General features: G+C 37.2%; 1 protein-coding gene across 2 annotated transcripts in view; it reads left to right on the top strand.

The window, feature by feature from the left end:
• LOC109468773 (adenomatous polyposis coli protein-like) overlaps positions 1-25300 on the top strand; it is a 64897-nt gene that overhangs the window by 16174 nt on the left and 23423 nt on the right. Inside the window, exons 1-5 of one of the 2 annotated variants that reach the window (XM_019767098.1) lie at positions 9213-9296; positions 11434-11531; positions 12305-12425; positions 12898-13123; positions 19387-19495. In XM_019767098.1, coding sequence (XP_019622657.1) covers positions 9251-9296; positions 11434-11531; positions 12305-12425; positions 12898-13123; positions 19387-19495 — 600 coding nt within the window. In that variant the 5' untranslated portion in view covers positions 9213-9250. Of the gene's footprint in view, positions 1-9212; positions 9297-11433; positions 11532-12304; positions 12426-12897; positions 13124-19386; positions 19496-25300 lie in introns of those variants that run through there. The other variant, XM_019767099.1, reaches the window with a different exon arrangement.

The following is a 25300-nucleotide window of genomic DNA, read 5'->3' as shown; positions in this document are numbered from 1 at the left end:
TCATAGTAATAATAGTAATAACAGGCACATTGTATGTTTGTACATGTACATACATGTACATATAAGTCTGTGTTTGTTGTACCTTCTTCATACATGTACATGTAGTTTGCAAAAGAAACTTATGAAGTTTATTTTGTGAAACTGAAACATCTCCCAAACAGGCTTCATGAGTATGCTACACTGTTCTCTGGAAAAAGTTTGGTACAATTATCATATCCATCATGCTTTAATGTTTTATTTTATTATTCATGTGTATTAGCCTTATGTCTGGATAATGTAATTCGATAGCATTCCATTACCAAGGCTTTTATAATTTGTAGAAACAGCATAAAGTGTGAAATCCCACATGGGTCCAGGAAAGGTCTCTCTGCATATATGTATATCATGTATGCATAAAGTGTTCATAATGCTATATCCTAACCCATATCAAAAACATAAAATCATGTGTTGTGTATTTTGTTGTTTTTATAACAAACAAGTTCTGGCATGCATCTGAATGTAAACTTCTAAAGCAAAAGAGCAAAAAATTTAAAAGCAACCTAAAATTTTGTCCAAGTTGATACATTGTATTTTGATACAAATATAATATTATGACAACTTTAAACTGAACCTAAAATCTGAGAATTAAACTTTTTGTTTAATAACAAAACAGAAAAGTAGAACTGAAATGAGACCATCGTCATAAAAATTTAACTGATCCTAATAAATGATATTTGACTTTTACGATGATCTCAGTGACTTTTTGTCTTTTTGAAAAGTTAATGACCCATTCAGACAGAAAACTTCCACTCCAGAGAATAACATAATAAATGTACCATAATCACCAATAAAAACTCATGCATAGCAAACTGAGACTTGTAAATCCAATTTTACTTTCATGCCAGCAGTTTGAATCCTTAAAAAGCTTGTACAATGAAAAGGTATTCAAAGTTTGGTAGCTTATTTTATGACTTTTTGTTTATGGGAAAGTCATAGAAACTATACTCCCATGAAATTAATCTGAATCAAACTCTGATATATATATTACATGCCATACTATGGATATCAGTTGTTTTTGTACCTTTTTTTTATAAACTAGTACTACAAGCATTATGAGAAGTTTAGATGTTAGAAATGACCAGTCTTTTATTTTATGACTTTTCATTGATGATAAATTCATAGGAATTGTATAATTCCAATAAAATGCATCTAAATCAGAATCAAAGATATCATAATACATGTACATGTATATGGGTATCAGTTGTTTTTGTACCTTTAACTGTAGGATTTTACACTTAGTATGACAAGTTTTGATGAGTCAGCAATGTTATTGAGTTATGACAACCATTTCCTTGATGTCTCATACTCATTACCCCACATGTTAACTATACACACGTGTATGTAACTGACCTACATGTATATCAAGTGAAGGAATTTTCTTGGAAGGTCTGAGTAGACTGACTCACTCAAGAGTCATCTTCAAAGTGATAGGAACTCCTTATTTATGAGGTGAGTCAGCGAGTTCAGAGGGTTATCTGAGGTTAGGAGATACCGGCATAACTGTAAAGATGGCTGCCATGGTAGGTTATTTGCTTTGTCTTGTTCTGTTCTGTTACTGTTGTTTAAATTTCAGTCACAGTGACTAAGAGAAAATGTTACTAATAGTAATAGTCTCAATATTATGTCAGAGAAAAAAAATGTTATCTTCTAAGCTATACTACATAGACCAGGTATATACATGATATACCTAAAAGGCATGATTTTTATCATCAAAACATAAATTGCTTGATAGTATACATGATCTATACACATGTATTTATGTGTCAAAGACTTGATAGACCATATAACTTTAGATATGTCGGGAATTATATTTCTTAAGGTGATTTGATAGGTAAATTTTTGATTCACAATTTTTTTAGGTAGGTTTTTAAAAGTTTTGATTGCAGTGTGTGTTTGGACATTCATCCATAATGACACCACATGCAAAGTTTATTACCAAGTTTTGTCCCTAGGGGGAGGGTGTATGGAGGAGACTACATAACATGGATGAAATGAAACTCCCCCAGGACCTAAGCCCAGACAGGGTATAAGGGCAGTAATATATGCATGTCTGCATGTGGTGGTAATAATAGCTTTGAAATGTTGGAGACAAAGGAAGAAAAAAGGCTAGACAAAATTCTTACAGACAAGATCAATAAAAGATTGAAAGGCTTAGCTTTAAGTCAAGTTCAAGACATTATGATAGATAGAAATTGCAAAAATACATACTGCGCTTCTATAAAGTTTTTGCTTATTGCGACTGTTACAATACTTTTATATTTTGTAATTCTATGATTGTGATATATAGAATTAGTCTTTGCAGCAATCATAAAGGTTTGATGAATATTTTGCAGCAGTGCTTTATGGTAGTGTAACATTTTTTTGTGTAACATTATATTGATAAGAAGAATCATTTTGGGTAGTCATAGTTTGTCAGTTTTGTAGAAATTTGTATCAACTTTGATGGAATTTTGTAACATGCATGGCATAAATGCATAATGATATACAGAATTTTAAGTTCTTAGATATTTCAAGTTTTTTTCTTATTTTCAAAGCCAAGGTTGGAAAAAGTTGTAAATTCCAGCACAGAATCCAAAGGCATCTGTGGCTATGGTTTATGCATTTCTAGAATATGACAAAGTATGACTGCATTTTGAAATTGTCAAGAGTGTGAATCATTCGTTAGATTTTCTGAGTGTCTTAGGTTCAGGAACTGTCGGGGAATCCCCACCTTATGATGTCAGGTGACTCACACGCTGACGGTTAACACCTAACGGTCATCAGGACACCCAAGGACGCGGGGGCGGAACACATTAACACGTAGATGGCTGCGGAATTACCAACTCCAGTAATTACAGATTTGCAAATAGATGACGAGATTCATCACAACTTATATATGTGCTGGCATGCTTTCTGATGGTTCGACGAGTTTTATGGAATTTTTTATTCTGATTTATGATTTGATGAAGGTGATGATACCAGCTTTCTCGCTTACACTTGGGAGAAAACGACCTTTTACGTCATAAAACGACTATTATATTGTGGTCATCTAATATTAAAGGGATGAGTCATCGGTTGCACGTAGCTCTCTATATGCAAATGAGGAGCGTTCCGTACTTTTTCTCTGGAGTACGGTTCGTGAGAATCATTCCGGCGCCAGAATTTCCGGGAAAATGGTTCGCCGAGATGCCATTATGGTGGGTACGTTGGCATTTTTTCCTTTTTCGATTTTTTTAGCATTGAAAAATCCGTACACACAATTCTTATCCGTTCTAAGTATCGACTTTATTGCAAAAATCTCTGCCATAAAAGTCTTGTATAAGTAGAAAAGGGCAGATGGTATTTGAAGGTCAAATACAGGATTTTTGTAGGTCAAAGTCAAAGTGGCTTCTTTACGCCTTGTCAAACAATAGACAGTCCCAAATGAGCAGCTGTAATATTAGATATTTTATGTGTCTGCTGGTGCTTTTGTTTGGGGGAGGACAGGGAATATTGTTGTCTCAACTAGTGTCAGGTGACAGGGATAGAATTGACACCTTGTGAAAGACAGATGTCTAACGCAAGTACTGTAGCAGTGACAGGGATGTATTGTATTGCTTCTATGCGTCTATGAATTGTCTACGAATTTTACAATTTATAGGGCCGGGTAGGGAAAGGTTATCTAATATTTATTTGCAGGGCTGATAATATGATTATTGGGTTGTAAAATTTGATAGATATTAAGATTGGAAACCTTTTTTTCTTCAAATCAATTTTGTATGCACATATCAAGTCTTTTCTCCAGTCATTTTTTTTCGTTTTGCAAATATTGTCGGATAGACTTATAGTAATTATATCATATTTTATACTGTAAGTCATAAATAGAATATATTTTGCTGTACTTTGGATTGTGTAGATTTATCAATGAAAAAGTCATAATATTCTGAAAATGCAAACCACCAATTTTTAACAGGTTTGTTACGAATAACAGGTGCCAAAATGATTTCAGTTGATCAATGTCAAAACTATTATAATATTCTTGACTACATGTATATCATGCTGTCAAAATGTACTTTTATCTAGTATGTATATTTCTGAACTATTGGGTAGTATTCTGGCATAGCATAGAATTGTAAAATGTAGTATGAAATTTATCCAGTACTCTAAAATGGCCCTAATAATGACTACCAGCATGATGTGTGTATCTGAAGCTATTTCCCCATAATTAGCCATTGTCGGCCACATGTGGACACATGTTTCAGACCAATTTAGATGCTAACGCTGCGAAAATGCAATTTCCATACATTTGCACAAATGCGGAGAATTTGCACATTTTCGGGGCGGTGGGTTTCTCTCGTATAACTGCCACCAGTGGCCAACGCCCTACAATTGTTAAGCCTGCTCCACTTTTACCTCATAAATTATACGTCCCAGCCATGCTAATAAACTACCAGCCCATACGGGGTTATTTCCTACTACAACGTATTAAAAGAATACCTAAATCAATACTTCAGATGCCACTAGTTTTATGCAGTGTTAAAAATATGCATCATTTTTAGAGAATTTTTTTTTTTGTTTTGATGTAATGCGAGGGTGTGTCGGGGAGAAATTATACCCGATAAGCTCATTTTGTATGCTGCCCCATAATGTATCCCGAAGTCCCCAAGGGTGCCCACCAATTTCCCGACCTGCATAATGTACGGTTAGCGGAGCCAGTCAACATGAACAAGGCAGCAGGGCAGGAGGTTTGCGATGTGGACGGCAACAAGGTCGGAAAAATGTCCAAAATCAAATTCTGGAAGATGCAGTTATTGCAACTCGGTGAGTGGCGAAGATATTTTTATCGTCCGGGAAAAATCTGGCGGACTTTTTGGGGGGTCTTTGTATCAGTAGAAAGGCATTTGGGGCATTGTGTGTGTACATGTGTGTGGGTTAAGTCTATTCTTATACAATGCTGTCTATATTACAGATGCTTTGTATAGAAGAAAGGATTAACTGTACAGTACAATATGGGACAATAGCAAAATAATGTTGTCTGATACCTCTGTAAAGAATTTTTTATCTGCAAAATGGTGTGGCCACACAAAATGTTTAGAACCTGTAATTAAGTGATTTTCTAGGTAAAGAAAGCATGTTGTGACTGTGACATTAACTGTTTTTCAGTGCAGTCTCTGGTATAAAATATTGTAACACATCGCAATTGGTATATTTATTAATTATTGCTTTTAGTAACATCACAGACAGTAGAATATGTTATACAGAAATGTTATGTCCAAGCCAGTTCATAATTACAATGTATAACTTTTTTTGTCATAAAATATTTTCTATCAGAGATGGTGCTGTTAGCTTGTGTGTTTAGTATTAGGATGATTTTATTTCAAACTGAAAATTTATAGAATCATGTAGAAGTAAGAGAATTTTGATAAAATTGCGCTCTTTTTGTGAAAGTGATTTTTATTCAATATCACGTTAGAACCCATTAACTGTTGTCAGTCATTTCTTTTATGTATCATAATTACACATCTTTAAAAAGCATCAAACATTACTATTAATATTGTCATAGGAACTAATTTCTGTTCAAACTGTATGATGTTAATTTTGCAAACATCAAAAATCTTTTAATTCAAAACAAAAGATCAGTGGTGCAGTCTTTTTGCATTTTAGAGGCCATTTTATATTGATCCAGAATCAAATTACTGGAAGCCGTAGAGCCTTGGTAGTGTTTGCATGGTTATCCTTTATTGAGGATGACAGAGACAGGATTTCAGCAATATTAGCTTCACCTAGAAGGTTCATATGGTAGCGTTTGTATGTATGTTTATGGGGCAGCATAACTCGTGAAGTTGTGGATGGATCTTTATGATATTTATACGCGGGTAGCTATAGGTATAGGCAAAACAAAGGATAAGTTTAACTATGTACCCCCAGTGACTTTCTATAGTACTGCAACAGAACTTACGGTGGTTTCATATCTCTGTCTTAGTATCACAGGACTGAAAAACTAGAAGTGATAATATAAACCATATGAACAGTTTACAATGTTTAGTACATTTTGTATATTGTGTTATGATAATTTACTATTTTTGCTTTATGCAAAAAAAACTTCCCATTTTGTTTTGCTGTTGTAGGCTAGTACAATATTGAGGGTTGAAAACATATGCAGCTTTTCTAATATGAAACAAGAAATAGTACAACAGCTTATACTCAAGTCAACAGCTGGTGTTAGAATACAAAGCTGATTTTTTGTGCCACCTGTCATACTGGCCATTTTGTTGACCCACAGTGCCGCCATTTCTCATGTTCTAATCAATGATGCCAGTCACACATGGAAAAAATATTCATAATGTCATTACACGGTGTTGTAGGATCGGCTGGACTGTGTTTTTCATAAACAAAGAAATTTCTTTTTCTGGTTGTGAAAATGTTATATTGCTTTTGTAGAGCTTCACTGTAATTGTTGTTGTTGAAATATTGATAGTTCTTGTGATTTGTTTATGAACAGCAAGGGATATGTTTCCAAAACAAAATATGGTGAGAAAAAGTTGATCCAAAGCTATAAATAGGTATTGATTTTAATGTAATATGCAGGTTGGGTACTCTTAGATTTTCCAAACAAATCACAGAAAAAAAAGGGAATTTTCTAAATGAAACAAAATTAAATTGGTTAGTGTAATACCAACTGTTTCCTATTTTTCTCTTGATGAATAAAATTACCTGTATGGCTTTTCTTGCATACTCTTTCTCAGATTTGTTTATGAATGTAACTTAGTGGATATCTTTATTATAGTTGCACAGTTGATTATATTAACATGGAAAGTCCCATAAACCTCTGTATTCCTTTTGGATTCCTGCAAAACTGATCTCCTGGAATTCTAATTGTCTCTCTGTGTGTATATTGTAACCTAATCAATCTGTGATGACAGATCTACTGTCATAATGCAAGTGACAATGTCATCCTTCATCTAATAATATAATTATGCCTGTGCAGGGCTCAAAATACTGTGCATGTGCACCTTAGTGCACCCAAATTTGGAGCTGTGCACCCAGTTATTTTCTGTGGGTGCACTGGTGCACCCAAATATTTTTGTAGGTATTTTTGTACATATCAAATCTATAGTATACAGGATATTCTTGGCATCTAAGTGCCAGAAAAATAATAAAATCTTTGTTGTACTACTTGTTTAGATTTTGGCGTTAGCTCCCATTTCAGATTCAAGCTCAGAAGATGAGCAGTAAGGTCATACTATTGGGTAAATGCTTTATAATTGGTGCACCCAAAAAATTTTTTGTGCACCTAAATTTTTAGGTTGGGTGCATCAGTGCACCTATTCCCAAAAATGAATTTCGAGCCCTGGATCTACTGTCATAATGCAAGTGACAATGTCATCTTTCATCTAATAAATATAATTATGCCTATGGAATATCTCACAGCAAAATTTGGTCACTCCCCTTTTCCTTATAAGGCCACCGCAAGTAAATGTTATGGATGACATCCTCCGCAGACTCCAAATCTAATGCGAGCAGGCAAAAAAAGATGAGACGGGCAGAAAAAAAACAAGGTTCCTACATTTTTAAATTTTGACTCAATCATTGTTCAAATGGTTTTCATTCAGTGGGAACATCACATATACACAGCCAACATCACATATCACTGCATCAAAGTAAGAAACAAAACATTAAATCAGAGCCTTTTCTTGTCTCCTCTTTCCATAGTTATCTGCCATCCAACTTCCAGCATGGCAACAGACATCTTTGCCCGTTTTCGGCATGTTGATCACTGTCAGAAGGCAACCAAATTTCTTGTGTTTTTTTTCTCCGAAATCAGGCGAAAATTAATGCGTGCATTGATGTCATCCATAAAAATTACTTGCTGTGGCCTAAGGGCGTGGGTTGAGGTTGTTGGGTGACTGACATCCGGATTGGACTAGAGTGTAATTGTGTTAGTATCGACACAGACTTGTCTGTGACTCAAAAAGGATTAGTATTAGCTGAAATCTGATTGGTTAAGGGACCTAATTAGGACATAGCATTAGCTTTCAGAGATGCATCATATAATTACTTTGTCAAATGAAGAAATAAGTGAGTTGTGAGGGATTTTGTAATTGTTGAGAAAATGTTGGTGTCTATATGGACTAAATTAAGTTGAAATTTATCGTAAAGGGATATACATGTAGGCTTAAATTTTCCACAATATCTATGATGTAAACAATTTTGAGAATAAAGCATTTTTTTAAGTAATCAAACTTAGAGGATGAAAACATTTAGTTTGGGGGAATTTTTTAAATAGACAAACTTTAAGGTTTATTGCAAGTTCTTGCCCCTAGCCTAATTGCAAGACTTAGTACATGTAAGTTATTGTAACATGAAAATAAAGTATGGACAATGGATAACAATATAGAATGTTTAATTACTAGAAAATGCTCTAATTGTCTATGAAAAAGGAAGATACATGCTTGGCTCCTTCGGCAGTTTTGGGAGCCAGAAGAAACCAGCAGTCTTAACAATGGTTAATTTGTCCTGAATGATATGTTGACATGTTCTTAAGTTACGCTCTTTCTATGGTTGCACACGTGTCGACACAATAGCGCCCCCTCCCCCATTCACGCATTGTCTGATAATGCACAACTCTCGTCCACCTTCGAACAAAGCTCGTCGCAAAATCCAAAATGTCAAGAAGCTTCTTTGCTTGTGTATATGTATGGAATCGTCAACATTTTTGCTTGGTGCTACAAATTCTTGCGACATTGTGTTCCTCTGAGAAAACACACATTCAAGTAAACAGAAGCTTAAGTAAATTTCTGTTGACAATTAGTTCTCTTCATAGAATATCTTAATTACAAGGGAATCTGTAGCCTCCATAGCATGCTAAAAACTGGGGGTTTTGGGGGGTCTTCAGGTTCTTTGGGAGCTTTTATGTGCTATTTTCTGATGGCATATTATATAGACAACATAGCCGGGCCTGGTTGAATTACCCCGGTTTTGGGCTAATCAGAAAACAGCCAAAGACCACCAAACCCCCAGTTCTTTAAGCCTGCTACGGAAGCTAGGAATCTGACTTAAATTTTGGCTTGGTGAGTGGTTTGAAAGCCTGTCCGGATGCCTTTGGAAGTGGTGTGTTGTATTTAAACAGGTACTTTGCATACGTTGTGTGTCGGTGCGTTGTTCCCACTCGTGACAACAGCTGGTAACACAGTCTGTGAGGCTGGTATTTACACAACAGCTTCAGTAGGGAGAACTCCATACAACTGGCAACATGCAGGGGGGGAGGTATGTCCGCTTCTGGGTCCTGCCTGTCCCAGGTGAGAAATGGCCACGTTTTGGGTGACAAACCTGGATATTTCTGCATTCTGTAGCTTATGTACAAAGTTACAATGATTACTACTAGTATCATCTCTTAGGAAATGTTCAAACTTCAATGTAGATATTAAGTTTAACTTTAAGGAATTACTGGGTATTTATCCATGTCCATGTGTACATTTATGTCAACCACACATGGACAAGGTGAGAACTTAATGCAAATTTTGTGGGAGAAATTAGAATATTTCTACATTTTTAGCTTTGTGCAGTTTCAATGTCAGATAATTTTGGCCCCTTTGGTCAATGTTAGATAATGCATTTTTGAGCCAGCTACATTTTAGTACCTTGGTCGTCTAGACCTTGGGCTGGAAATACCTACATAATATGCAGGTGTGCAGGTATTTCTGATATCTACCTGCACCTAACCTGTACCAGTACACATATTTGCTTTACAAAATACATGTAGGTGTATGTGGATTTTTACTGTTACCTGTTAAGTATAATAGCAATGGTTTAAAGACTGAACAGGTTTTAGTATGATCCATATTTCCTAAATTCCTACTCTGAGTAGTGCAGGTAAAACTTGTCTGGTGCAGGCTGTTTTTCAGTAATACCTACACCAATACAGGTATGCAGAAAAGGGATTTTGAGCCCTGAATCGTGTCCTGAAAGTTTTCTGTCAGCGAAGGTTGTTCAAGCTGCTTGTTTTGTTGAAATGCAGGAGACATTTTGTACCGCCTCTGTCTTCATGACAGACTTACGGTCCCAAATGGGCCAATTACAACCCTGCAGTTCCTGAACTTAAACTTCAACAAAACAGCTGTGCAAAAGGCAGGTACAAATGTATACTCCAACAACAACAACTCTTACACTAGGACTACTAAAATGTTTCCTCCATATTTCCCAAAGCATACCAGGCCAGTCTTTAGAAAAAAAGAAGACAACAAAATAAAGGATACTGTTTTGAAATGAACAAAAGAAAGCTTTCTTTCTGCATGACAAAAATGTATCCACAACTATGCATGAGTACAGGTGTACAACTCAGTAGTTTGGTTGAAAATTTGTTTCTTTGTGGTTGCTATAATTATTACAGTGATTACACACATTAGTTCTAGTTGGTATGATTTAAATTGTACCAGGCATCAATAAAAGGAAATTTCTACTCCATGGAGTTCTACTAACTAGACTTGGGTGTCATAGCTCTACATGTAAAAGTAGCCTCCATAGCATGCCAAAAACTGGGGTTTTTGGGGGTCTTCAAGGTCTTTGGGAGCTTTTATGTGCTATTTTCTGATTGCATATAGACATTCAACATAGCCGGCCTGGTTGAATTACCCCAGTTTTAGAACTAGGCTAATCAGAAAACAGCCGAAGACCACCAAACCCCCAGTTCTATAAGCCTGCTACAGAGGCTACGTGTATAAAAGAACCCAACAGAATATAACAGCTTAAGGAAGGTAAAAATAAATTTCATGAAGTTATAAACAAACTTCATTGAAGACAATGTACAACAGGTACTAAGTGTTACCTGCCCAGCTGTACCTGTACTACACTGCTTGTTCTGTAACATGATATCCTAATGTATCAAACTACAACATGTGTCAGACCACCCAGGTACAGGGGGGAGGGGGGCAGGTGCCAAGGTGTAAACAAAATACTAGTATAACAGGTAGAATGTTATGGGTTTTCTGCAGTAAGTATTGAATGTTACCATTCTGTACTTGTGTACATGTATAGAAATTAAAGAGACAACATTAAGAAGATGTTTTTCTGTAGGAAATACCACCTGTACATTAGTTAGGTTAGTGTGGGTAAAATTGGAGGTGTGCAGATATTTCTGATGTCTACCTGCACTGGTCCATATACTGGGTTTATATATACAACTGGATTTATTGTCACTACCTACATTAATTAAGTAGAAATAAGCCTATTAAATAGTATTATAAGGACTATTCCATTATTTCTAAGTTCTGAATGGTGCGGGTGAATTTTGTGGTGGAGGTATGCAGAAAAAGTATTTCAAGCCCTGATGACAAAGGTAAGTACAACAACACACTGACTGTTACATGTATCCTAAAATATTATGTATCCTGGCCTTGATGACTGTTAATATTGGTCTTGCTTCTTGTTTTTGTGTAGGCACGAAGCGGAAGATGGCAGGGCCAGCCTTTGACCAGCTGCTGAGGCATGTGGAGGCCCTACAGACAGAAAACATGCACCTGAAACAGGAGCTGCAGGTAAATTCTACAGCTGTTCTGTATGGAAGTCATACGGGGTCAGGGCTAGAAATTCATTTTTGGGAATAGGTGCGCTGGTGCAGTCAACCTATATAAGACTTGATGCCCAAAAAGAATTTTGGGTGCACCATATAAAGATCTTAAACTAAAAATTACTACAACAAAGTACAAATGTATTTGAGTGCACTCACAGAAAAAAATTGGGTACACAGCTCCAATTTTGGGTGCACCTGTTAGTTAAACATCCACCCAGCATTTCAAGCCCTGCAGGGTTCAACCTAACCGTTGTACATCTAGCTGCAGAATGCCCCTACTGTATTTGGTGGCAACAAGTTCCACTCTACAATAAATATTAGAATTTGGTAAAAAATAATTTTTATCATCTCGATTATGTTAACGCTTGGGGTCAGAGTTTGCTGCTGTACTACTTTTCTCCATATGTTTCTGTCAGCCATTCAGTCTTAAACCATCTCCCTGCTAAGGTAGCCCTTTTGACATCAAATTTGTACCAGTCAAGGGGTCAGGCAGCAGGGAGAAGGTTAATGAAGCATCTCTCACCACACCAAAAAACAGTTACTCAAGCAACTGGGTATGATTTTGGAAACGGTCAGACGTTTCAGTTAGTATCCACTAGCTTTCATCACTGACTGAGAGACCAGAGGAGAATTGCAGGTTTATAAGCACAAACTATTGATTGGTATGCAAATAAGTAAAGACAGGGAGTCCGAAAAGAAACAAAAGTACGTCTCTCACCAGAGTTCCTCCCGTTTCAGGACAACTCGAGTCACTTGACCCAGCTGGAGAGTGAGGCCTGTACGATGAAGGAGGTTCTCACACACATACAGAAGGGACTGGACGAGGAGGAGAACCAACAGCCAGGAAACCCTACCTCAGGTCTGTATATAGTGCTGTGCACCTAAACCCACATTTAGGTTCAGGTCCGGATTCAAGTCCAGGGGTTTAGGTTCAGTTCGGGACTTAAGTCCGGACCTAAACCCATGGCATGTACAAAATTGCATGTTGGCAACCATGCAATGTTGTTTGGGCAAAACTTTGGCCACATAACATGGAGGCCGACACTTGACGTTGCCCAATGTCAATGTTTTCTTCAATTTGCAATATATGGAAGGCTTTAGGTGGTTCGGAAAGAAAAGGGGTATGTGACATGTTTTTTTGTTGGTAATAAGTCTGAACTCGGTTCTTGACTTTTGGGTTTTTGGACTTGAACCTAAACATTTTTACAAGACTTAGTCAGGATCCAAGTCCAGTGAACCGGTACACAGCACTAGGTCTGTAGTAACTAACCTCAGTTCCGTAGTAATAGTTACTGTAGTAACAAAAGACTTTTTTTCTTTCTCATTTACAGAAAATGGCTTGGACCCTGCAGCAGCTCAGTTGGGAAACGGCATCCGCCTACGGAACAAACCATTGCGGGCGTGGGGGAGCCACGAGGGTTCCCCGCAGCAGAGTAACCACAGCGCGTCCAACCACAGTGCCAAGTCCTCGCACACGTCCGCTGAAAGCACCTCCGCAAAACGGAAGCTGATCGTCCAACCATCGCGAGAGTATCTGGATGAGTTAGAGAAAGAGAGGTAAGAGAAGTCACACTTTTAGTAGTGAAATGCTTGGAAGAAGGGATGTTTTGTGTGTGTGTGTGTGTGTGTGTGTGTGTGTGTGTGTGTGTGTGTGTGTGTGTGTGTGTGTGTGTGTGTGTGTGTGTGTCGGTGTGTGTGTATGNGTTTTTGTGTGGCTCTGTGTGTTGTAAATCAGTGGTGACTGTTCCATTGAAATGGTTTATAAAGAATGGCTATCATATAGTTAAATTCCAAGCAGAACATTTTTATGTCACTTCAATGGAGTAAAGTATTTATTGTCTTAATTAAGCTTGTAGGTGTGTGTCTATCTGTGCGTATGTGAATATCTTTGTGGGTGTATGTTTGCATGAGTGTGTATTTGTGTGTGTGTGCGCACGTGTGCGTGTGTGCATGCACGTCTGTGTGTTTTTCTGCGATTCTCAATATACCCCCAATGCAGTATTGTCATGCAGTCTATAACACTGGAACTGTGTGAGTGGAAGAGCTGCAAAGCAGCGTGGGTAATGGGGATGAAGTCTGCCATCTTTTTATTTGGTACAAGCTGTTTTACAGTCTTTCAAATACAAGTATGATAAATGACTTACAAAGCAGCAGTATACCCTGCATGAGCTGAATGAATTTGCAAAATGACTGTCCAGCTTGCCATATATGTATTTCTCTGACCCCATACATATCAACAAAAATGGTGTAAGGTAACATCTGTGTCCATAATATCACCAGGGTCCATAATATATGATATTTTTACTGCAACATACTTTTGGTATGCACTCCTGCACACCTCAAATGTACATACCTAGGGTATGTTGCAGTAAAAATATCTTTAAGCACACTTTTTCTCAAGGTGGCGATACCCTGGTGATATTATGGACACGGATGGTAAGTGGGACACGAAGAATCAAAGGTCAATCAGTACAGATCAGTCATCAAATATTCATGAGTGTCGCAGCATCAAGACTGGGAATCACAGAGAGAGAATTATTTATAAGGTCCTTATTGTGTGATGTTTGTCCACATGCAAGCTGTATGGGGAGGTTTTTCATGTGTTTTGTCTTAATTTTGATTCTGACATTTGTATGATATTAGGGCTAATAGTAATAGTTTCCACTATAAAGGAGGATATATCTTTTCCTGTACAGTTTTGTTGGTTGGTTGGTTGCTGCTTGCTTGCTTCATTGGTTTCTTATAAAACAGAATAACCCAGTTATTTATGGATTTCTTTCAAATGGTTTTCTTTGTGGTGGTTTTATGTACGTATCGGTCATAAATTGCATTAATTGAAGATCAAATTTCAAAGCCATTTTGGCTACAATATCAAACCTCCTTGGCTCATATACAAATTGTGAACAATGTGATTTGGTCCCTAGATAATTTGTAAGGTATGTTGTGTGTGTAAATTGAAGCCACCTGCATTTTAGAATTACTAGTAGAATTTTTCCACTCTGAATCACCAGTATTCAAATAAAGTTCCAGTTTCTAAATCACCAAATTACCCAGTGGCACACAGCAGTGTAGTCACCCTATGGAGCTACTTAACTCACTTATCTTAGTATGCCATATTACCTGCACACGTACTGAGTAAAATGTCCTTGGATATCAATCATAAAAGCTTTCAAATTTTCCACAGTTACGGCTAAACCATTTCTGTACAGCAGGGGGTTTCAGCGTATGGTTTTCTTGTAGAATAATTAGTGATTTTTACAAATGTAATGACCCTTTTTTGAACGTTATGGAACTATCAGGTTTTGTTTACAATGAAACATTTGTCTTGCTAAGATTATCTTTATTCTGTTATCCTTTTGTATATCAAACGGTTTGTCCCTAATCCAGGTTGGAAATTACTGAAAGTGGTTTGTCCCCAAGTGGTTGAAAGCGAAGGATGAGGTTTTACATTATCTATCACGGGATCAACAAAATGTGTACGCTCATCATTTGTATGGGGGGACTAAATCCCTGGTCATATACATTGAGCACATCTGCAGAACTAGTGCTGTGTACCTAAACCCTGGATTCAAGTCCAGAGGTTTAGGTTTGGGTCTAGAGTTGCAAGTCCAAACCTGAACCCAGTTAACATTTCCAAATAAAAAATGGGGCATCTTTATAAACCGCAAGATCTTTACACATAACCTGTAATGTATTGTGCATAGCACTTCAGCAGAATGTCTCACTTAAGGTTGTATTTGCGGAAGACTGCATGTTGTGTTAGAAAAGATATCGTCTACAACAGGCAATTTTCTGATGCAACACATTATCCAGTGCAACAAAATGAAGACTTATGACTATTGCCCTTATAGGGGGTCCATGTAATAAAATGGCAAGCAATCATCATCAAATTGTGATAAAGTATTACAAAAACTAACAAAAGAAGTATGTCACATATTATTAAGAGAAAAGGGAACATTATTATCCCTATCCCTGTATTCCTCATAATATTCTTAATTTTCTCAATCGTCATAAAATTTGCTAACTAGAAACAATGTCAATGTTGTTAAATTTGCAGACCTTTAATTTGAATAGTAAGATTTATTAGTTTAATATGTGACTAAAGGCTTCAGATCATGTACATGTAGCTTTCCATACATATTCTTTATTTTCTCCAATGTCATAGAATTTGCTTATTATATAACTAAAAACAATGCCGATAAAATTGCAAATCTTAAATTTGGACAGTAAGAATTATTAGACTAATAAAATAATATGTGACTGAAGGCTTCAGATCAATATTATTGTACATAAAGCTTACCATACAAACTGCAATGATTAATATTCATCACTATAATTCTACTCTGTCAATATCTTTACAAATCCTCACAGCAGTCCACAGAGATCTACAGTTCATGCCAGGCTTTTGTCTTGTACTGAATAGCGTCTAAAGAGAACAATAAAGCCTTTGTGTAGGTGTGACAGTTTTAATGTACTTATAGAGATAAATATAGGGGATGGTTCACTTGCCAGCCACCTGCGCAGCTCGGTTCAACAGATTCTCGATATTTTAACATTTAATGGACTTGGGCATGTTAAGGCTAGGACAAGTTTATTCCATGGTTTTGCAGAAATAAAAGGGAGGATTTTTTTATTTGATTATTGAAATGAAAAAAATTGTACGTTATGGGGAACAACAGACGATAAACCAGAGAGAGAGAAAGACATACAAAAGACAAAGCTAACACTGTGGTAGATTATGGTGCTTTAAAGTGGAATTTAAAAATTTCTTTGGGAGTTTGTTGTTTTTATAGTCAAGTTTTGTAAAAAAATAATGTGTAAATATAGTAGAAATTTGTTGCTTTGTTAGCCATTTCAGCTAGTTCTCTAAGTTTCATTCTGAATTCTCCATTTTCCTAGTTTACTAGACCGCTAACTGTTTTTCTACACATAATTTGAGTGATTGCAAGAGTACTCCAAAAAGGTCCTTAATAACTATCTAGTAAGTGCTTTGGTTCCAAGTCATTAAGAAGATTCCTTATTTTCTGGCCCGGTGAGGTGTGACATATTGAAAAAGAAATCCACCCTCTACCAACGCTCCATGCATCATAAGACTGTCTGATGCAAGAAATTTGTGCCTGAAAACCTGCATTTTTTACGTTTTTGTGAATTTTTGGTCAACATTGCATCAGAATTTTGCTTGTTGCAGACAATTTTTTTCCAACATAACATTTGGAAGCTACAAACAGAGTGTTAACCGTATACGCCAGTACGACTTTATATGAGACATTCTGCCAAAGTGCTATGTCCAATACATCACAGGTTTTGCGCAGGTGCAGCACATTCTGCCAACGTGCTACTCAGATCATCCTAGAACATCCTATCAACTCATTCTAAACATAAATCAAATGAACAAATTTGTACCAAGTGCCTTTTTCAAGGGCATAACTTTTGGGACATGCAAGGGAGTCCATCACAGAACCTCAAAGTCAACAACTCAAACCATAAGGCCTCCTTGCATAAACTTTTATCGCACAAGTTATGCCAAACAGTAGTTCTATTGTCACTGCCTGACGACAGATTGTCCCATTATCAAATTGGTCCTGAACTTGGACCTCATGAATAATTAACGAGGGCACAGAACAGATTGTGTGCTTACGGCTGTCTTCACTCGGAAAAATACTCCATGCCACGCCCTCCCCCCTTGGGCACACACACCTGCCTTTTTTTTTATGATGATGACTGATTAATTCACAAAAATATATTCAGGTTAAAAGTCTATAGCAGCCTAAATGGCTGAATTGTTGACTTCTTAACAATTTAAAAGCTTCTTAACAATTTGAAGAATGATTATGAATTCAGACTTATACTACATTATGCATGTGATATACAGTAGTATCGACGGTACAATAAAACAGTTTAGAAGGGGAACAAGAGGTTTGATATTATGGTATGCCTGAAAAGTGATTTCCTACACTTAGTTCGCTAGTCCATCTTGTAACGGCTGTTTGAAGTTGTGGCTAGCACCTAGCGTTGACAAACTGGCCGCTGCCATTTTCCCGATCCCACCTTCACAATGACATAAACGCTAAGTTCTGAAGCATTTGATACAATTCGATCTTGGTGCTTTTTCTGTCTTATGTTTCTTGTGTTGTGCAGATGTACTCAATGTATATGACCAGGGATTTTGTCCCCCCCCAAAGTTTCTTGTCTTTGCATCCTGAATCAGAAGTTCTGCCGCAGTACCATGGAAAGTTGCCAGGGTGCGCCAAATGTAATCATTTCTTCGATACATGCGGATATAGACAGATTTCTCATCCAGAATTATATGTCTTGTTTTGCCACCTGGAAATTCCCTTTAAACAAGCAACTCATTGGAAATTGCACACGATCGCAGCAAAAACATCAATCAAAATCCACTGCAGAGACTTTCTGAACAGTTATGGTAATGTCATGAAGGTTTATCTTGCTTCCTAGCTGTCACACATAAGGAACAGGACCTTTTGCTTGTTTTGCCGCCCTAAAATTGCATTGAAATCACCGGAAAAGATCGAAGCAAGAATATCAACCAAATCCACTGCAGACTTTCTGAACAGTTATGGTAATGTCACGAATGTTATTCTTTGCTTCCTACCCAACTCATAAGGAACAGTACCAATTTGCGTGTTTTGCTGCCCTGAAATTGCATTGAAACTGCCTTTAAACAACTCATTGGAAAAGATCGAAGCAAGAATATCAACCACAATCCACTGCAAAGACTTTCTAAAAATGTCATGTTATTCTTTGCTTCCTTGCCAACTCATAAGGAAAGGATCAAAGCTATATTGCTGCCCTCAAATTCCATTGAATTCCTTTAAACAACTCATTGGAACAGATCGAAGCAAGAATATCAACCAAAATCGACTGCAGAGACTTTCTGAACAGTTATGGTAATGCCACGAAGGTTGATCTTTGCTTCCTAGCTGACTCATAAGGAAGAGGATCAATGCTATATTGTAGTCTAACTGTCGGCAGCCAGACCGCCCCCTATAGTGGCTCATTAGTATGCACAAGCAGGCGTAGATTTCAGGGCCTGACAATACATGGAGGTGGGATGTATTCCTGACATTACATCCAGGAGTGTGGGTTTGCTGCAGAGAGGTTAGGACAGGGTTTTGAGTTGTGAAGGCTAGGGTAATTTCATAGGGTTCGTTGTGTCAATGTCCTTTGGTGAGATTCAAGGTCATTGGCATATTGGTACATGTGTATATTATGTGTGAATGGTTGCTTGTAATAATATAATCTTGTGACAAAATACAGAAGGACGTAGATTCAATTTTACTAGAAGTTAATGTTAGTAACCATTTGATATAATTGATTATTGAGTAGCCTCTGTGTTAGTACAGTTACAATGCAATCATTGTGAATAATGATATAAAAATTCTGTGTTCATTTGTATGAATAAAAGTTATCTCCAAAAGAATTCAATATCACACACTCAATATAAGGTCAGATATTGCAATTAAAAAGATCGCAAGGATTCATTTTATATGAAATACTTGACTGTGTGTTTATTTTTCATGCAGACAATTCTGACCTACTTGTACTTAAAATGTTCCATGCTTCATTTGGTATATATATTTGGGTTATTATTATATTATCATATGCTTATTAGACAGATCTGTGTCAGCCATTGGCATGATTCTGAGATAGCCAAATGGTGAGAATGTAGCTGAAGAAGTAAGAAAAATATACTAGTAGTAGATTTCATTCTTACCATTTTTCACAATTTGCTTGTCTTAGCAATTAACATTTCATTCCTATCCTTAGTCTATTTTTTGCTAATTGCTTTTTTTTTTCAGAGCTCGGTTGTTACAGGAGATTGAGGTAGAGGAGAGAGAGAAGGAGCTGTACTACACAAAACTACAGAGTCTCACCAGCAGGATAGACGTGCTACCTATCACTGAACCGGTATGTACTAAATATGTTTACCAAAGGACAACATATTGTTTTTGCTCAGTTTCTTCTTCTTCTTCTCCAAACAGTGACCTCAATGACCTGAACAAATGTTGTGTTCTGTTGTCATGGTAACTAGTGTTGGGTTACATCATGTCGCAATTTTATATCGGGAGGGATTTACAGACTCCTGTAATCATATGTATGAATGTGTTTGAATAAGTTAACAGAGAAGACCATATGCGAAAGTAATTAAACATTATGCATTTGCCTTAAAATGTTATCTTTCTAGTTTGTTTGTTTGTTTTGTTGTTGACATTTTTGCTAAAAAAATATAGTCTGCAAATCTTCTTGCAATCCATTTATCATTAAAAAAACGAAAAGGTATCAAACATGTAGCATGGGCTAGATGCATTTAGGTACCAGAGTTATCAACCAAGGATTCGGGGATGTTCAAAAATCTTTCCTACAACAACATGTATCGTAGAGTGGAATCAAGTATGGTAGGGGCATATAGTCACTAGATTTATGACAATATTAAGCCAGCTGCTACTACACCATATGCCTGCAAAGCAGGTATGTTGCACTGAAGGGCAGTTATACATGTACTCAGACTATACAGATACAGAATGATACAGATACAGGGTTGTTAATCCACTGTGTATTGGACATGATAGTACTTGTAGGAAGGCAAAACCTATCCCTCTTCTTATAATTTCCACATGCACATTTTTACCTTCCCAAACAAACAAACAAACAAACAATATAACTTTGGTTGTTGAACGATGGAACATCAGGAACTATCCCTTTATCATAACTCAACAACACGACTTTGTTTGCTGGAAGATGGTACATCAGGAACTGTCCCTTGATTAAATATGGCACCCATGTCAGTAAACTCATTCAACCATATTCCCATCTGTTACCTCTCTGCACCCAACCTGGACTTACTCGCTGATTGGAGTATCGATCAACGATTCATCTTTCCAATATCCAAAATTCTCCTTACAATTTTCCTTCGATAATTTCAATCTGAGATGTGAAATTCTTCACTGGACTGCAACGTGGATTTGCATGATTGAATTATATTTCAATTTAGTTGAAATGTTGCATGGACGTCAGCAGCGCTGGTTGAACCATTATCCCAATAACATTTCAGAGTTAGGCCACACCAATTTAATTTGTTGGTTCTCGGATTCGCCTCTTCGTATTTTTCTGATTTGCAAAAAAAAAAAATTGATTCTGGTCCTGAATCAACTGGAAAATGCTCATGTTTTGCCCCCAACAGTTGAGGAAATTCCTTTTCTTCCTAGTTGTTACAGTTTTTTCCATCTATCAATGCAGTGGTTTGATTAAAAGTTCAAAATTTATACTTTGAATTTTAACCCAGCCTTTTTTGTTGACTTCATGGCTCATATTGTAGCATTTGGGGCTATAATAGGATGCCTAGACCTGTTTTTATTTTTATTATTTTTTCGCCCGCCCGCTCCATTATTTTTCTAGAAAAATCCGTTAACCAAGAAACTAAATTGGTGTGGCCTTATCCCAATAACATGTCAGAGTTACAGACACAGACACGTTGGCAATCTACATGAGAGGGCAGGCTAGGGGCCACGCTGAATATTAAGAGGTTTCCCGTGAGTGAGTCACACCGGCGTATTCTTAGAAACGCAATATTCAGTGGGCGTAGTACCTGTATATAAGAAACTGTACGCGGTTTGGTCACCAATGTCACACGTACACATGTCGACAGAAGGAAACATGTGGATTCAGGTATGATATTAGGATTTCAGTGTTAGAAATACCCACCTACAGTCTGCATTTTGTAGCGACGTTTTCAATATTGCCGAAGAAAAATTACAATTTTGCAGATTGAAAACATCAAGCTAGGGGCTCAGTGGTGTTTTTGTGTTTACTACTGACTCTATAATATACATTTGTAGACTGAAGTAATTTTGCATGTACTTTTTAAATTGCATGTAGAATGTTTGCCAACATGCAATTTTGTATATGCCATGGGTTTAAACCTGGAATTTTAAGTGTGTATTTGCAGAAAGTATTTCTGAATTGCAGAACAAAATTTTGACATTCTGCAATATTGACTTTTAAAATATTATTTAGGATTTTTAGTCTGTGTCAAGTACCGTATGTATTTTCCCACGGTAGCCATCATAGGTTAGATGCTTCTTGATGTTTGTATGTAATAACGGTTGACAGAGGAACACGACAGAACTCAATTTGTATCACAAATCCTTCCATTTTGCCGATGCCGAACAGAGATAGTTTGGCACCAAGTCTCCTTCATTTGTACAAGGTCAAATCGTGCTTCCAGAGAATTAGATTTCTTCGTGTAATCATGTTGCTGACAGCAATTTTTGTAATTGAAATGAGAGAATCTTGGAAACATTTCAATATGCAGGGTACAGGAAAGATAGAACGTTGCAGTATAATAGACTAAGTATAGCAACAACTTAACAACCTTGTACATTGTATTTATTAATGATGGATTTTGTTAATCAAGTTCCTAACAGCAATTTAGCAATGGCGGTTCTGACACCACTTTTGTGATATTAGAAAAGACGACATATTGGAAAAATTAAGCATGCATGGTTGAGGAAAGATACAGCCTTGATGTTGTTATTCGATATCACTGACAGTATATATACCTGCTATTACAACAGCAACCAAGCATAATATTATATTATATTATTCAGGGACAAGAGTGGCTATGTCAGTGACCAAAGGTTAAAACCATGGTGGTCCAAGAGTATTACTCTAAGTGATAGATGGATATTATTATTAATGCCACAGATTGCTTGTTGTATTCTGTGTGAATCGTAGATGAGTTGTGGAGCTGACTGTACAGTTTTATGGTATTGATTATTTTTGGCCCCTCCCCGATAAGTGCTTAGGCAAGCCTGGGGTGATTTCCTTACTGTCTCGGGGTCTGTTCTGTATATCAAAATCCTGTCTAAACAATATCTATTTCTGAATGTTTTTATTCTGTTATGTGAAACGCTTAACCAGTAAACTGTATTGTTGGATAGCACACTCCAGTTCAGGTATTGTAGTCAGTGCAATTCAGACTTTTTTGTTTTCATAAGTGTAGTGGGCTCCTAATACCATGCTTGAAGTGCTAGGTTTATCATTTCAATCCTGATTTAACTTTGTACAATGTTTCAGGAAAGTGTAGTCAGTCACAGCGAAACATGACGTTTACTCAGTCACTGTAACATCTTATTCAGAACATATGGTGCCAAATTCAATGTACATGTGAAACAGCAGGAAAGCTCATAATTTTCCTGACATTACATCCAGGACATGACATGACACCTATCAGCAGCGCCTCCTATGAAAGAACAGAGTACTGCAATCTCTTTGTTAAATGCTCACTGCACAGAACATTATAAATTGTTCAGTAATTAGTGAGCAGTTAAGGCCACTATTTGTTGTAACTTGAATAACCACCAGTCTTTCTCTTTCTACATGAAAAATTTCTTAATTAAGATGCTGCAGTAACCAATTTAGCAAAGTCAAGTTGATGTCATTAAGAAGAAAACAAACACTAGCAGAAAAACATTTCTCAAGATATTTTATACCCAAGCGCCCCCCCCCCCTTCTTAGGGATGGAAGAGTCTAACTGTGGCAGTTTGTACTGTACATGTGCACTCCAAAGTCTCCTTGATGAAGGTCACAGTGTAATTTCTCACGCGAGACGGTCCCGTTAATTTGTGGTCAGAGAGGCAAACCATCCATCTATGACATCTTGTATGGAGCGTCTGACACTGGAAGGTTCCATCTCTGGTAGTAGGGGAGGGCCTGACCTATATAATAGATCTGCAAAGCAGATGTCAGAGGCTGGAAAGTTTTTATGGCAAGCTATAGTATAGACACTGATGTAAGTATGCCTCTAGCTGATGCCAAAACTTGATTGTTGATTTTTCTGCAATGTATAAATTTGCAGGTTGGTATTTTCAGCTGTGGTTGTATAGCACAGAAAAGGATTGCTAAGGTGGTCTTGTGATTAGGGTTGTTGCCTCAGAATCTGATTCAGAAGGTTTAGCTTTGAACTCCTGACAAGCCCCACTGTTGTGTCCTTGGGAAAGGCATTTTGCACCTTATTTCCTCACTCGACTCGGGTGAAAATGAGTACCTGGCTTCGGTTAGAGACATCCTCTCAGGTGCGACATAAACCCAGATGCAGACGTCCTGTACACTTCAAGCAGAGGTTAAAGATCCCACCACACTTGTCCTAACATTTGTCATCTCGTAGTATATTTCAAATCTAGACATGTTGTTTGTTTTGGCCCTTCTTGTTTTTTTCACACTCTTGCATTAGAGTTAAGGTCTCCAGAGGACGTCATCCATAAAAATTACTTGGTGTGGCCTACTGTACAAAACTGGTGTGTTGTGCCTAAAGGTGGTTTACCGGTTATACCAAACAAACACTGTCACCTCAGCATAATATCTATCCCCAACATCATGCATTATCTCCAGGCCTACATATTCTAATGTAGATTTGACCACTAATGGCAAATAGACTCTTACTTTGAGTGCATACAGATTTCCAGCCTCAATTTCCTAAGGACGTTAAGCCTCATAGAGGTGGATTGGCTGTTTGATCCGATGACTTTTAAATCCAGTCCCTTGGGTGTTATATGGTCTGTAGGCTAATGCTAATGTGTGCATTATATGTACTCATATGCGGGGCATGGTGTGCATATATAGGAGCTTCGAACACTGAACATTTTGTAAAGCAAGTCTCTATCAAAATGTTAACCAAATTTCAGCAAATCGTGAACCACAACAGCATACTTTACAAGGAGAATGATGTGATTTGCTTCTAGTATGGAGGTATGGCTGGATATTCACCAAAACATGCTAGCATAACACACCAGCTTTGCTGGCATTTGACATGGTGGCAGCTGGTTATATTATACTGAATGACCTGTCACACCTAACCTTTGTACTTCTAACTGCAAATGTTGTTTAAGCTATCTATAAACCAAAAGACTACTGTAACAGAATGATATAATTCATTGGATGGTTGTTCAGCACCAAGGACTGGGTTAACTGCAGTTACTCTGGCAAATTTATCCTATTCAGACAAATAAGATCACTTTTGTGTATGATATAATTCGTAAGATAGTTGTTCAGCACCAAGGACTGGGTTATTACAGCAGTAACTCTGACAAATTTATCCTGTTCAGACAAACAAGATCACTATGATATAATTCATCGGATAGTTGTTCAGCACCAAGGACTGGCTTATTACTTCAAGTCTGTAAAATTCTTGAACAAGCATCCAAAATGTAGACAAGGTTGTAAGCTCTGACAAATGAGACAGGCACTGCTGAAATGATGTATAGGACAGCCCTAATGCCCATTAAATGGTACCTCGGGGCCTTGTTGAACCCTACTAGCGGAGACTGAGAGATACTGAGAGGTAATCTGGTCTAACCATACCAAACAGAGACTTTGGTTTATTGCATGGCTTCCTCCATGAAAGATATTTATCTACAGAAGAGGAAATTGGTGAATTGTAAGTGCCGGTCTTAACATCAATGTAGCAAAGCTTTAATAATGTTTTAACTATAGATTCTATCATGTTGCCTTTTAGATGAACACCTTGTATTGCGCACTGCAGGAGAAAATTTGCATAGGTGGGAATATTTAGGTCCAAGTGTGGTTGTAGTACTTGTACTCAGCTGTAATTTTTTTGGAGATTGGCCAGTTGCATCCGGTTTTTGAAGTAATCCCACGAGACCCCCATTCCACTGGACAGCAATCGCACAGCAACCAAAATTGGATTTCTGTGAC

The sequence above is a fragment of the Branchiostoma belcheri genome, unplaced genomic scaffold (assembly GCF_001625305.1).
Source record: "Branchiostoma belcheri isolate BF01 breed outbred unplaced genomic scaffold, Haploidv18h27 scaffold2, whole genome shotgun sequence".
NCBI lineage: Eukaryota > Metazoa > Chordata > Leptocardii > Amphioxiformes > Branchiostomatidae > Branchiostoma > Branchiostoma belcheri.
The sequence above is the reverse complement of the archived record's forward strand: the minus strand, read 5'-3'. Positions and strand labels throughout refer to the sequence as shown.